We start from the raw sequence: 14,234 nt of genomic DNA, 5'->3' as shown, positions 1-14,234 counted from the left end.
ACAATTTGACCTTGTCCCAGGAGAAGGCTCAGCTTTTCGCTAATCGCAGACGCCGTGTGGGACCCCGACTTCGTGTTGGGGATCTGGTTTGGTTATCTTCTCGTCATATTCCTATGAAGGTTTCCTCTCCTAAATTTAAACCTCGTTTTATTGGTCTGTATAGGATTTCTGAGATTCTCAATCCGGTGTCTTTTCGTCTGACCCTCCCAGACTCCTTTTCCATACATAATGTATTCCATAGGTCGTTGTTGAGGAGATACGTGGCACCTATGGTTCCATCTGTGGAGCCTCCTGCCCCTGTTTTGGTGGAGGGGGAATTGGAGTATATTGTGGAGAAGATTTTGGATTCTCGTGTCTCTAGACGGAAACTCCAGTATCTGGTCAAATGGAAGGGTTATGCTCAGGAAGATAATTCCTGGGTTTTTGCCTCTGATGTCCATGCCCCAGATCTTGTTCGTGCCTTTCATGTGGCTCATCCTGGTCGGCCTGGGGGTTCTGGTGAGGGTTCGGTGACCCCTCCTCAAGGGGGGGGTACTGTTGTGAATTCTGTGGCTGAGTTCACTTCTGTGGTCACAAGTGGTATTGCAGTCTCTGGGCTTCCTCCCTCAGGTGTTTTGGTGAGCTCGTTGGCTGCCTTGCTATTTAGCTCCACCTGAGTCTGTCTTCCTTGCTCCTTGTCAATGTTCCAGTGTTGGATCTGAGCTACTGCATCTTTCCTTGGGCCTGCTGCTCTGCTAGATAAGTGCTTCTAGTTTGTTTTCTGTTTTTTCTGTCCAGCTTGCTATTAACTTTTGCTGGAAGCTCTGAGAAGCAAAGGGGTGCACCGCCGTGCTGTTAGTTCGGCACGGTGGGTCTTTTTGCCCCTTTGCGTGGTTTTCGTTTTAGGGTTTTTTGTAGACTGCATAGTTCTCTTTGCTATCCTCGCTCTGTCTAGAATATCGGGCCTCACTTTGCTGAATCTATTTCATTCCTACGTTTGTCTTTTCATCTTGCTAACAGTCATAATATGTGGGGGGCTGCCTTTTCCTTTGGGGTATTTCTCTGAGGTAAGTCAGGCTTGTATTTCTATCTTCAGGCTAGTCAGCTCCTCAGGCAGTGCCGAGTTGCATAGGTAGTGATAGGCGCAATCCACTGCTGCTTATAGTTGTGTGAGGATAGATCAGGTACTGCAGTCTACAGAGATTCCACGTCTCAGAGCTCGTCCTATTGTTTTTGGTTATTGCCAGATCTCTGTATGTGCGCTGATTACTGCACGCTGTGTTGCCTGATTGCCGGCCATAACAGGTCCCTTACTGCCTATGGCTTCTTTCAAGGTCCTCTTTTACTCCCTGTCCTGGGACAGTAACTGCATGTTTGGCAACACGAGCTGTGTTACAGGGGTCGCCATTCACGGTGACTCCGGGCTCTGGATGTTGTTGTATGTCAGGGTGTAGATGTGGGCAAGTTACTTTCAATCCTCTGCCCTCCAGTTTCTGCTGTGGGGCATGAAGTCCCACACAGCCTCGGGCTCCCGTTGCCCGGTTTCTGCGCATCAGCGTGGAGGGAGCCCAATCGCAGCTCTTCTCCAGCTCCTCACTTCTCCTGTGCTCCTTCACTGTCTAAACAGACTGAACTAACTCATTCCTCCAAACCAGAATATATATATATCTAGGGAAGCTCACCCTGAAACTGGGTCTAGAGCTCCCCCTTCTGGCCTGGAGTCAGAACATGCTGCATGTCCAGGTTACCTGTCAAAGGGATCCTCCTCGTTTCCAGGCATGGCATCACCCTCCCAGAGAGGAATGCAGTACCACTGTGGTACCCAAACTCCTGGGGTGCCACACTGGGAATGGAGGGGTCGTCACTGGAACCAAAAGCACTTTTATGAGAATCTAATCATTGTTTCACCACCAGGGAGAGGGGAAGGGAGTGCAGGGGGTTTTGTTCTTTAGGTCCTAGGAGTCTGGGGACACCGGTGGGACTATAGGCACTCCTATGTAATCTAAGTCTTTGTACCAGTCCTTTAGGGTGTAATGTGGCTTGTGTCCTGGGTACTGGAGGTGGACGTGGTACTGCTGGACCTATAGGCTCTTCTATGAGGTTGTACTGTGTTTATGAGCGTTACTATGTGACTGACAGTCGGCCATTCCTGTGTGGCTCGGGCTGCTCTACTTAGGCTCATCTCCTCCACATCTGAATGTACAATTGCTGGCAGCGAAATCCTGTCCACGATAATCACAAATATAAAACATGATGATTTACAATTTAGGAAAGGGAAAGTGCTAATAGAGAAATCAATGTAATGTGGCGCTCGCCCCGACGCGCTCCTCACCAGCTACTCGCATTCTACTAAATGCAAAGTAATGGAAAGTTATTCATACTATTGACTCCTGAAGATATGAAGCCCTGAGCCGAGCCGTCGAGCAACGCAGCACAAATGTCTTGTAGAAATTCAGCGTTTGTGAGATTAATCCCGTAAACTACAGAGTGACTCTAATGTGGCATTCAGTAATTTTACATGTCTGGATGTTAACCCTTCACTGTAGTCGTAGTCAGACTCCTTGGAGGACAAGTCTTACATTCCCACTATCACTTTGGTATATTTCTGTGTCCATCCAGTGGACAATAAGAACATTTCCACTGAAAAAAACAAACAAAATTATGTGCAATTGAATTTGGCTTTTTCACGGGAGCAGAATATGCCGCGTGCATAAGCGGGGGTGGTCCTTTTTAGAGTTAGGCATGGTCTACAGAGCGGGGGTGTGGTTTATAAAAAAGTGGTACACATCTAATTGTAAAATGGCCATATCATACTCAATAATGGCCATGAAAGGGAATCTAGGTGAGAACACTAAGGGGCTTCAATAGGGACATAATTACTGTGTTCTTTACACAATACATATCCCTCTCACCTGTTGTATTTTTTGGGGGGTGAGGGGGCATTTAGAACTTTTACTATGGAGGCCCAATGAATGTGGGGTAAGCTGACTTTGGGAGCAAACATTAAAGGCTTACTGCAAAAAAGTCTAGTTTTTCCCTATCCACATGACAGAGGATACAGTGTTGACCTGCAGTAATCCCAAGAATGGGGCTTTGGAAACCCCTGAGAATTTGAATTTTTTTGGAATAACCCTTTAAAATTTTTTGACGACTCAGCTCCTTGCTCTACTTGCTGATCGTAAAACCTCAAAAGGGGATATGAGTAATGTTCCTGCCTGACAAAATTCTCCATAAGGACGGACGTGTCGTGCATCCATATTGATGACGATGCAATGATGAAGGTTCCTACTGAATGACAGCAAGCAGAGATCCTGGAAAATGTGAGGAGTGTAAGAAACATTACCCCTTAGACCTCAGACCAAAGCCTCTCATCCCAGCCAAATCAGTTCTCATACTTTGCACTGACGAGGGGCAAAACCCCCGAAACACCGTGTCTGCAAATTGAGATTCTGATTTGGTTTTTATCCTAAGTCACATTTCAAGGCCCGTTAAAGGGTGAACAGTGACATGTAGGATTGCTTCTTCCTATAGGTGGCGCTATAGCGTTCACATCCTCTTCCTCTCCCAAGAGGCTGTTTTTATAGGACGTAAACTGGACAATTGTCTACACTTTCACCAGGTCGGCGTGTGCTCACCTGGCCGGGCAGTCCTGCAGGTTACACCTCTTCTGCCTTGACATCGGCTGCTCCTTGGCATCACAGAAGGTATATTTCACCACACCTTTTCCTTTGCTAACACATCTGGCAACCTGGCGCTGAACCCCTGGGAGGGAGATACAAGGAGCCATTAGAGATGTAGCAGTGCCGAGGTTGTCATTTCAATGTGCTGTCAGGTAATACAAGTTCTGAGTCATCATCGATCCGGAGGGAACAATTTAATGATAAATCATCTCTGCAACATCAAAATGGGCAACGTAAAGCCTCAATGCAAAAACGTGGCCGCGAACTATCACATGTCACATAGTATTGAGTAAAGGGAACTATTGGACGTCTCCGGGCAGAACAGAACTGTAAAAACCTATATTCATTAGTTCTGCAGGTAATGATCTGAATTTGTAGCTTGTTTGCACACTGTTGTTTCCGCTATCTTTGCATAAATCAATAGTGTAAGTGAATATAAAAAAAAACTTTGTAATATATTTTATTAGACATCTATGCTTATTTCTCCACTTATAAGCCACTTCTTCCCCCTCCGTGCCTCCTGTACGCATTATTTACTGTAAAAATTCATCCTGTTCAAGGTAAGATGGACTGCTAGCTCACTGAGGAATCAGATTACAGCAGACAATTGAAGCTTAGGGTACCGTCACACTAAGCGACGCTGCAGCGATACCGACAACGATCCGGATCGCTGCAGCGTCGCTGTTTGGTCGCTGGAGAGCTGTCACACAGACAGCTCTCCAGCGACCAACGATCCCGAGGTCCCCGGTAACCAGGGTAAACATCGGGTTACTAAGCGCAGGGCCGCGCTTAGTAACCCGATGTTTACCCTGGTTACCATCGTTAAAGTAAAAAAAACAACCGCTACATACTTACCTACCGATATCTGTCCTCGGCGCTCTGCTTCTCTGGTCTGGCTGTGAGCACCGGGCAGCCGGAAAGCAGAGCGGTGACGTCACCGCTCTGCTTTCTGGCCGCTGTGCTCACAGCCAGACCAGAGAAGCAGAGCGCCGAGGACAGACAGCGGTAGGTAAGTATGTAGTGTTTTTTTTTTTACTTTAACGATGGTAACCAGGGTAAACATCGGGTTACTAAGCGCGGCCCTGCGCTTAGTAACCCGATGTTTACCCTGGATACCAGCGAAGACATCGCTGAATCGGTGTCACACACGCCGATTCAGCGATGTATACGGGGAGTCCAGCGACCAAATAAAGTTCTGGACTTTCTTCCCTGACCAGCGACATCACAGCAGGGGCCTGATCGCTGCTGCCTGTCACACTGGACGATATCGCTAGCGATGACGCTGCAACGTCACGGATCGCTAGCGATATCTTCTAGTGTGACGGTACCTTTAGGGAAAGGGAGGGAAGGAAGGAGGAGAATGAGAGGGAAGGACGGAGAGACAGATATCTGCTGCTTTATAGTAAGTGTTCTATTTCACCCATGAGCAGGATTCATTGCTACTCTGCTCATCACTGCTGTATAATGTCGTCCATGCTACTAGAAAACAGTAGTAAGTGGATTACATTGTCTGCAGTGTGATTCCTATAAGTGTGTCCTAGAAGTGTGAACCTGAAGGGAACTGAAGGGAACTGGCCAGTCACTGTAAACAATGTTTCTGTTTATTTTCACTCTCATCCCTATAATCCTTCACTTTCTGCTACCTCCCCTAATCCCCACACCAAGTAATGAATTGTTTATCTCTGCTTCAATCCTCCCCATCCATCTCACCTCCTCCTCACAACTGTTCCTTAACCTACAATCCTCTGCCTCCAAATACAGACAGCCCCCTCATGCCCTCTCCTGCTCCCACCTGCTAACACTTTCTCTGCTCCTTCTCACTGCTGGTGATAGCTCTCCAAATCCTGGTCCTCCTCACCACATTCCCACAGTCATTTCTACCTCCCATCCACGCTCTATCACAACCTTCCGTAACCTCTCTAACCTTATACCCATTCACCCAGACCCCGCTTCCCCAGTCCCACTTACAGGAGCTCTGTAGAACGCTCGCTCTGTCTGCAACAAGCTTCCCTACATCCATGATCTTTTTGTTACTACCAAACTTTCCTTCCTCGCCATCACCGAAACCTGGCTCACCCCTTCTGACACAGCCTCCCCTGCTGCACTCTCTTACGGTGGCTTCCACATTTCTCACACACCCCGCCCCTGCAGCAAACATGGCGGAGGAGTTGTTTTTCTCCTGTCAGAAAACTGCTCCTTCACCCCAATCCCACTGCCACCCTCTGTTACCCTCCCTTCCTTTGAGGTGCACTCTGTGCCCATCTACTTCCCCTCCAACCTCCAACTGGCTGTCATTTACCACCCCCCAGGGCCAGCCACCAACTTCTTTGACCACTTCACCACCTGGCTACTTCATTTCCTTTCCGCAGACATCCCCACTATCATCATGGGCGACTTCAACATCCCCATTGACACTTCCCTCTTAGCTGCCACTAAACTTCTATCTCTCACTTCCTCCTTCAGCCTCACTCAATGGTCTTCTACAGCCACCCACAAAGATGGTCACACACTGGACCTCATCTTCACCCGTCTCTGCTCCCTATCTAACCTCTCTAACTCACCTCTTCCTCTCTCTGACCACAACCTTCTCACATTCTCTTCCCTCTCCACTCCATGTCTACAATCCCCACCCCACAAACTTTCACACCCTCGAAGAAATCTTAAACATCTTGACCTACATTCATTCTTTGAATCCCTCCTCCCTCTCACAGATATAAGTTCCTTACACAATGCAGATGACGCTGCCGCTCTATATAACACCACAATAGCTGTAGCTTTGGAATCTGCTGCCCCACTTACATATACCAAAGCTCGCAAAATCAACAGACAGCCCTAGCACACCAGCCTGACCAAAGAACTGAGGCGAGCTTCCAGGGCTGCCGAGCGCAGATGGAAAAGATTCCTCTTCAACGAGCACTTTATCGCATTCAAACAATCCCTCACTACTTTCAAGACCACACTCGCCACAGCTAAACAAACCTACTTCTCATCTCTCATATCCTCCCTGTCTCACAACCCTAAACAGTTATTCAACACCTTCAATGCTCTCCTCTGTCCCCCAGCACCTCCTCCCTCCCCACTTATCTCAGTTGAAGACTTTGCCTCATTTTTCAAGCAGAAGATTGATAAGATCAAACAGTTTTGGTCAATAACCCCCAGAGCCCTTCCTCCCGACTTCCCAGCCCTCTGCCTCCAAAATCAACTTCTCCACCATTACAGAAGATCAACTCTCCACTCTACTATCAAGATCGCATCTCACTACCTGTGCACTTGACCCGCTCCCATCCCACTTCATCCCAAACCTCACCACAGTCTTCATCCCAACCCTAACCCATCTCTTCAACCTATCACTAACAACTGGTGTTTCCCCTCAAGCTTTAAACATGCCTCCATCACACCTATCCTCAAAAAGCCTTCTCTTGACCCATCCTCTGTATCTAGCTATCGCCCTATATCACTTCTCCCTTATTCCTTCAAACTACTGGAACAACATGTCTACCTTGAACTGTCCTCCCATCTCTTTTCTTGCTCCCTCTTTGACCGCTTACAATCTGGCTTCCGGTCACACCATTCCACTGAAACTGCCGTAACTAAGGTCACCAATGACCTCTTAACCACCTAGAGCAAGCGACACTACTCTGTCCTCCTCTTCCTCCTCGAACTGTCGGCTGCCTTTGACACAGTGGACCATTCCCTATTATTACAGACCCTCTCATCTCTTGGCATCACAGACTTGGCCCTATCCTGGATCTCATCACACCTAACAGACCGGACATTCAGCATCTCCCACTCACACACCACCTCCTCACCTCGCCCACTATCTGTCGGAGTCCCACAAGGTTCAATCCTTGGGCCCCTGCTCTTCTCCATTTACACCTTTGGCCTTGGGCAGCTCATAGAATCTCATGGCTTTCAGTATCATCTCTATGCTGATGACACACAGATCTACATCTCTGGACCAGATATCACCTCCCTACTAACCAGAATCCCTCAATGTCTGTCCACTATTTCATCCTTCTTCTCCGCTAGATTTCTGAAACTTAACATGGACAAAACAGAATTCATCATCTTTCCTCCATCTCACGCGACCCCCCCCCAACGAACCTATCCATTACAGTAAATGGCTGCCCACTCTCCCCAGTCCCACAAGCTCGCTGCCTTGGGGTAATCCTTGATGCTGATCTCTCCTTCAAACCACATATCTAAGCCCTTTCCACTTCCTGCCGACTTCAACTCAAAAATATTTCAAGAATCCGTACATTTCTCAACCAAGAATCTGCAAAAACCCTAGTGCATGCCCTCATCATCTCTCGCCTTGACTACTGCAACCTCCTGCTCTGTGGCCTCCCCTCGAACACTCTCGCACCCCTCCAATCTATTCTAAACTCTGCTGCCCGATTAATCCACCTGTCCCCCCACTATTCCCCAGCCTCTCCCCTCTGTCTGTCAATCTCTTCACTGACTCCCCATTGCCCAGAGACTCCAGTACAAAATCCTAACCATGACGTACAAAGCCATCCACAACCTGTCTCCTCCATACATCTGTGACCTCGTCTCCCGGTACTTACCTACACGCAACCTCCGATCCTCACAAGATCTCCTTCTCTACTCCCCTCTTATCTCCTCTTCCCACAATCGCATACAAGATTTCTCTCGCGCATCACCCCTACTCTGGAACTTTCTACCATAACACATCAGACTCTCGCCTACCATCGAAACCTTCAAAAAGAACCTGAAGACCCACCTCTTCCGACAAGCCTACAACCTGCAGTAACCACCGATCGACCAAACCACTGCACGACCAGCTCTACCCTCACCTACTGTATTCTCACCCATCCCTTGTAGATTGCGAGCCTCTCTGCTCCTGGACCAGTTATGACTTGTATTGTTTAAGATTATTGTACTTGTTTTTATTATGTACACCCCTCCTTACATGTAAAGCGCCATGGAATAAATGGCGCTATAACAATAAATAATAATAATAATGATTACTTCACTCCAGGGCTGAAATCATAGCTACACTGCTCGGCACTGCTGTATAATATCTTCTATGCTGCTTTCTAGTCAGGGCCGGCTCCAGGATTTTGTGGGCCCCGGGCAAAAGAGTCTCAGTGGGCCCACATACCACGATTCATGATGCACAGATACGGAGGAGAAATATAGATATACTACACAGGGCCTAGCCTTCCCCCTTATCCTTCACATAGGCAGATATGCACACACAATTCTAGTAAATGTTTTATCTCACTCCAGAGCTGGAATCAAAGCTTCACTGCTCAGCACTGCTCACTTCCAGTCATCGGGGTGGTGCAGGGAGTGGGAAAAGTCACCAGTCACTACACATTGAGCGCAGCTGTAATCACTCCCCGGCACTATGATTGACAGCCTGGTCTGCAGGCAGCACGTGTCTTCACATGAGGCTGTCAATCAATACTCAGTTGTGCTCCGCCCCAATGACTCAAAACAACTAGTCTCAAGGAGGATAAAACTTAATTTTCTCCCTGTAGCCGCTGCTCCAGTTATCCCACCAGACAGGATTTTTACCTGCAATCTCTTTTAATGACTTTAAGGCTTAGGCACTTGGAGGAATTACAGCTCAGTACAAGTCCAGCAAACATTGCATCATATTGGCCTCCCTGTTCCTCCAAATACCTCTGATTTTGTGCATCATGTTCTATCAGATGCCAAATAGTAGAGAAGTTTCCCTAGAAGCATTGTTATTAGGGCAGAGTACATCTGTTGCATGGTGCCGTACAAAGGCGCCATATAGTGTCCTGCCGAGCATTTATGGTTCCGTACTATGGAATCATAGTGACTGCATGCGCCGCTGTATAAGTCAGTTCTATCCATATTATTTCCTTTGTTCTTTTACCTTTCTTGTTGCTTTTGTTAAGGTTTTTCTCCATCTGGATCATTTAAAGTTAAACACATTTTTCTCTTTCTATCTTGACCCAATGTCCCTGCTCAGCCCTATAATGTACAGCAATGTTCTGCTGCAGAAACACATAACTACAGTCCTAATTATGTAAAAACGCACATATTGTATCGGTATGTACGAGGCGCCGGCCTTGCATGCATTACATCTCATGGTATTATACCGCTGTGACCCCCTCACCATCACAAATGTGCATCGAACGGCGAAGGAGCAAAGCAAGGAAAATATACGCAAAAGGCAAATAAATGTATAAAACCTCCTGTCGGGAAGATAATCAAAGCCGCATAATAAATTCCTGACCTTGGTGGAAATCTTGTATGTTGGGAAATGTAATAAGAGATGAAGTCGATACAAATGAATAAACAGGAGCAGAAAGGAGAGAAAAATAGGAATAAAACCGGAACATTCAGCACCTGAAAAACTCAATAATAATCATAGGAACATGAATTCAGGGTCACAGGACGCACAGAGCATCCAACAGGTTTTTCTCCATCTTATTTCTCGTTTACGTGTAACAATAATTGGGGACAAGATCTTTTTCGTTCCCGACTATCGGCCTGTCCAAGAAAGGACTTCATAGAATCCTAGAATGTTAAAGTTGGAAGGGACCTCCAGAGTCATCGTGTTCAACCCCCTGCTCAATACAGTATTCGTTAAACCATCTCAGACTGATGTCTGTCCAGCCTCTGTTTGAAGACTTCCATTGAAGGAGAACTCACTACCTCTCGCGGAAGCCTGTTCCACTCATTGACGATGCAATTTTGGTGTAATCCACTTTTTTCTTTGCATCTCCGACAGAGGTCAGATAAGCTCAGACCAACAGAGTAAGAAATGTAAAACAGCATTGTAATAAAAAGGGTCATATATAGCAAGATCCGTGTTCATTCCTATACCGAAGAAGGGAGATGCTACCGATTGTGGAGACTATTGGACGATTGAGCTCATATCTCATCCCAGCAAAATACTTCTGAAGATCCTACAAAGACGGTTGTGGCTTTACTTTGACAAAGAGCTGCCAAAGGAACAAGCAGGATTCAGAAAAGGCAGAGGAACAAGAGATGTGATTATTAACAGTAGATGGATAATGGAAAAGACCAAAGATACAACAAGATCTATTTTTGCTTCATTGACTACAGCAAAGCATTTGACTCTGTTGATCATCAGAAACTTTGGAATACCATGAAGGATATGGGTGTGCCGAAACATCTGATCAGCCTCATTAGGAACCTTTACATCAACCAAGAGGCAACAGGGCGAAGAGAACGTGATGACACGGCATGGATCAAAGAAGAGCGAGGAGTCAGAAAAGGCTGCATTCTCTTCCATATATATGCAGAAGCTATTTAAGGAAGACTGCACTTGTCAGAAAAAGAAGAAGGAATAAAAATTGCTGGATGAATCATCAACAATCTTAAATATGCAGATGATACAACATTGGTAGAAACAAGCGTAGATGGAATGAAAGACTTATTACAGACTGTCAAGTTGGAAAGCCTGAAAATGGGTCTGCTAGTCACCACAAAGAAGACAAAGATATTAACCACTGCCCAGTATGAATGGGACACATTTGAGATGGACGGCGAAGAACTGGAAGTTGTAAAGGACTTCAGCCTACTTGAATCGATGATCACTCAAGATGCAGCGACGACACCGGAAGTCAATAGGAGAATATCTATGGGTAAATCAACAATGAAGTCAGTGGATAAGGTCTTTAAATTGAGGAACATTTCACTGGCGATGAAGACATGGCTTGTACATTGTTTGGTCGTTTCTGTAGTAACGTATGGATGTGAAACCTGGACGATGAAGAAACAAGACAGAAGAAGAATGGATGCCTTAGAAATGTGGAGCATGGATGGCAAGAAGAACAAAGAAATCAATCTTGGAACAAATCAAGCCAGACATGTCACTGAAAGCAAGGATCACCAAGCTAGGACTTGCGAACACATGATACGAAGAGAACAATCACTGGAGAAGGACATCATGGTTGGAAGAATAGATGAAACAAGGCAAAGATGAAGACCGGCAACCCGATGGCTTCATACAATCAAGATAACATTGGAGAAGACCCTGCTGGAACTATCTAGGCTTGCTCAATATCGATCTTCCCACAGAGCATTCATCCATCCATTCGCCATGGCTCAAGATCGAGACGAAGGCCGTTATATAAAATAATTATAGTACCCATATAAGAGTGTCATACAGACACCAGTCAATATTGTGCCTCATATCAAAGTAAACAATTCGTCATTTAGTACTTTTCCATCCATGGAGTGGCCACACATAGACACATATAGCATCAACCTCACATGACAGAGTATCATATTATATTTCAAAACTGGTCATCTTATGCCACTCTTTCCAAGTAAGGAGGAAAAGTAAGGCAGTACACACTTGTATTTATGTTGTGTCCAGTGCATTCAATCAATATTACTCAAGCTTCTAGATCAGATCTAATCGTAAACACAAATGTACAGAAGAGGGCTTTTAACCTCGCGCCATTCATCTTCTGCTATGGGAACAACATTTCGATCCATCATATCCCTAGTACCTCCATTTACACTAAGTGCCATCAGAAACAAAGGCAGCAAAATGAAGTGTACTCAGCACAGACCACCATGCTCCGAGATCTCGCGTAAGACCTTGTCGTGCGACAGGAGGTTAATGGCGATGTAACGCACTTTATGTAAGTAGCGCCATTACTCAACCAGCTGAACAATGATGTATATCATATGGTACACTTATCCAGAGAGAGATGAAGTATAGTACATACAGGACACATTTGCAGAAAGCATCATTTATACATACAGTGGGGCAAAAAAGTATTTAGTCAGTCAGCAATAGTGCAAGTTCCACCACTTAAAAAGATGAGAGGTGTCTGTAATTTACATCATAGGTAGACCTCAACTATGGGAGACAAACTGAGAAAAAAAAATCCAGAAAATCACATTGTCTGTTTTTTTAACATTTTATTTGCATATTATGGTGGAAAATAAGTATTTGGTCAGAAACAAAATTTCATCTCAATACTTTGTAATATATCCTTTGTTGGCAATGACAGAGGTCAAACGTTTTCTGTAAGTCTTCACAAGGTTGCCACACACTGTTGTTGGTATGTTGGCACATTCCTCCATGCAGATCTCCTCTAGAGCAGTGATGTTTTTGGCTTTTCACTTGGCAACACGGACTTTCAATTCCCTCCAAAGGTTTTCTATAGGGTTGAGATCTGGAGACTGGCTAGGCCACTCCAGGACCTTGAAATGCTTCTTACGAAGCCACTCCTTCGTTGCCCTGGCGGTGTGCTTTGGATCATTGTCATGTTGAAAGACCCAGCCACGTTTCATCTTCAATGCCCTTGCTGATGGAAGGAGGTTTGCACTCAAAATCTCACGATACATGGCCCCATTCATTCTTTCATGTACCCGGATCAGTCGTCCTGGCCCCTTTGCAGAGAAACAGCCCCAAAGCATGATGTTTCCACCACCATGCTTTACAATAGGTATGGTGTTTGATGGATGCAACTCAGTATTCTTTTTCCTCCAAACACGACAAGTTGTGTTTCTACCAAACAGTTCCAGTTTGGTTTCATCAGACCATAGGACATTCTCCCAAAACTCCTCTGGATCATCCAAATGCTCTCTAGCAAACTTCAGATGGGCCCGGACATGTATTGGCTTAAGCAGTGGGACACGTCTGGCACTGCAGGATCTGAGTCCATGGTGGCGTAGTGTGTTACTTATGGTAGGCCTTGTTACATTGGTCCCAGCTCTCTGCAGTTCATTCACTAGGTCCCCCCGCGTGGTTCTGGGATTTTTGCTCATCGTTCTTGTGATCATTCTGACCCCACGGGGTGGGATTTTGCGTGGAGCCCCAGATCGAGGGAGATTATCAGTGGTCTTGCATGTCTTCCATTTTCTAATTATTGCTCCCACTGTTGATTTCTTCACTCCAAGCTGGTTGGCTATTGCAGATTCAGTCTTCCCAGCCTGGTGCAGGGCTACAATTTTGTTTCTGGTGTCCTTTGACAGCTCTTTGGTCTTCACCATAGTGGAGTTTGGAGTCAGACTATTTGAGGGTGTGCACAGGTGTCTTTTTATACTGATAACAAGTTTAAACAGGTGCCATTACTACAGGTAATGAGTGGAGGAAAGAGGAGACTCTTAAAGAAGAAGTTACAGGTCTGTGAGAGCCAGAAATCTTGATTGTTTGTTTCTGACCAAATACTTATTTTCCACCATAATATGCAAAAAAAATGATAAAAAAACAGACAATGTGATTTTCTGGATTTTTTTTTCTCAGTTTGTCTCCCATAGTTGAGGTCTACCTATGATGTAAATTACAGACGCCTCTCATCTTTTTAAGTGGTGGAACTTGCACTATTGCTGACTGACTAAATACTTTTTTGCCCCACTGTATATGAGGGTAAATACCATGAATCTATTGCCACATTTTTCATAGGAAAATGACAAGAAGAGAAAAACTGTTTTTGAGCTCGGAATATATAAGAATCATAATGCAACAGATAGACAGTCCATGCAGCTGCTATGGGGGGCCTAAAGAGGTGGGCCTCAGCCCTGTTATTTATGTCACATTATTTATACAATGCTTTGAAAAACTATTCATAGCTTGTGAAACTTTCC

General features: G+C 45.6%; 1 protein-coding gene and 1 long non-coding RNA gene across 2 annotated transcripts in view; one reads left to right on the top strand and one right to left on the bottom strand.

Annotated features, from left to right (window-relative positions):
• Positions 1 to 14,234, bottom strand: part of ADAMTS12 (ADAM metallopeptidase with thrombospondin type 1 motif 12) — a 601,127-nt gene that overhangs the window by 83,690 nt on the left and 503,203 nt on the right. Inside the window, exon 17 of the mRNA XM_069745983.1 lies at positions 3,615 to 3,741. Within this exon, the coding sequence (XP_069602084.1) occupies positions 3,615 to 3,741 (127 nt within the window). The remainder of the gene's footprint in view (positions 1 to 3,614; positions 3,742 to 14,234) is intronic.
• Positions 1 to 14,234, top strand: part of LOC138660464 (uncharacterized) — a 148,229-nt gene that overhangs the window by 63,253 nt on the left and 70,742 nt on the right. The gene's annotated exons all lie outside the window — the stretch shown is intronic.

Source organism: Ranitomeya imitator, chromosome 1 (genome assembly GCF_032444005.1).
Source record: "Ranitomeya imitator isolate aRanImi1 chromosome 1, aRanImi1.pri, whole genome shotgun sequence".
Lineage (NCBI taxonomy): Eukaryota > Metazoa > Chordata > Amphibia > Anura > Dendrobatidae > Ranitomeya > Ranitomeya imitator.
The sequence above is the reverse complement of the archived record's forward strand: the minus strand, read 5'-3'. Positions and strand labels throughout refer to the sequence as shown.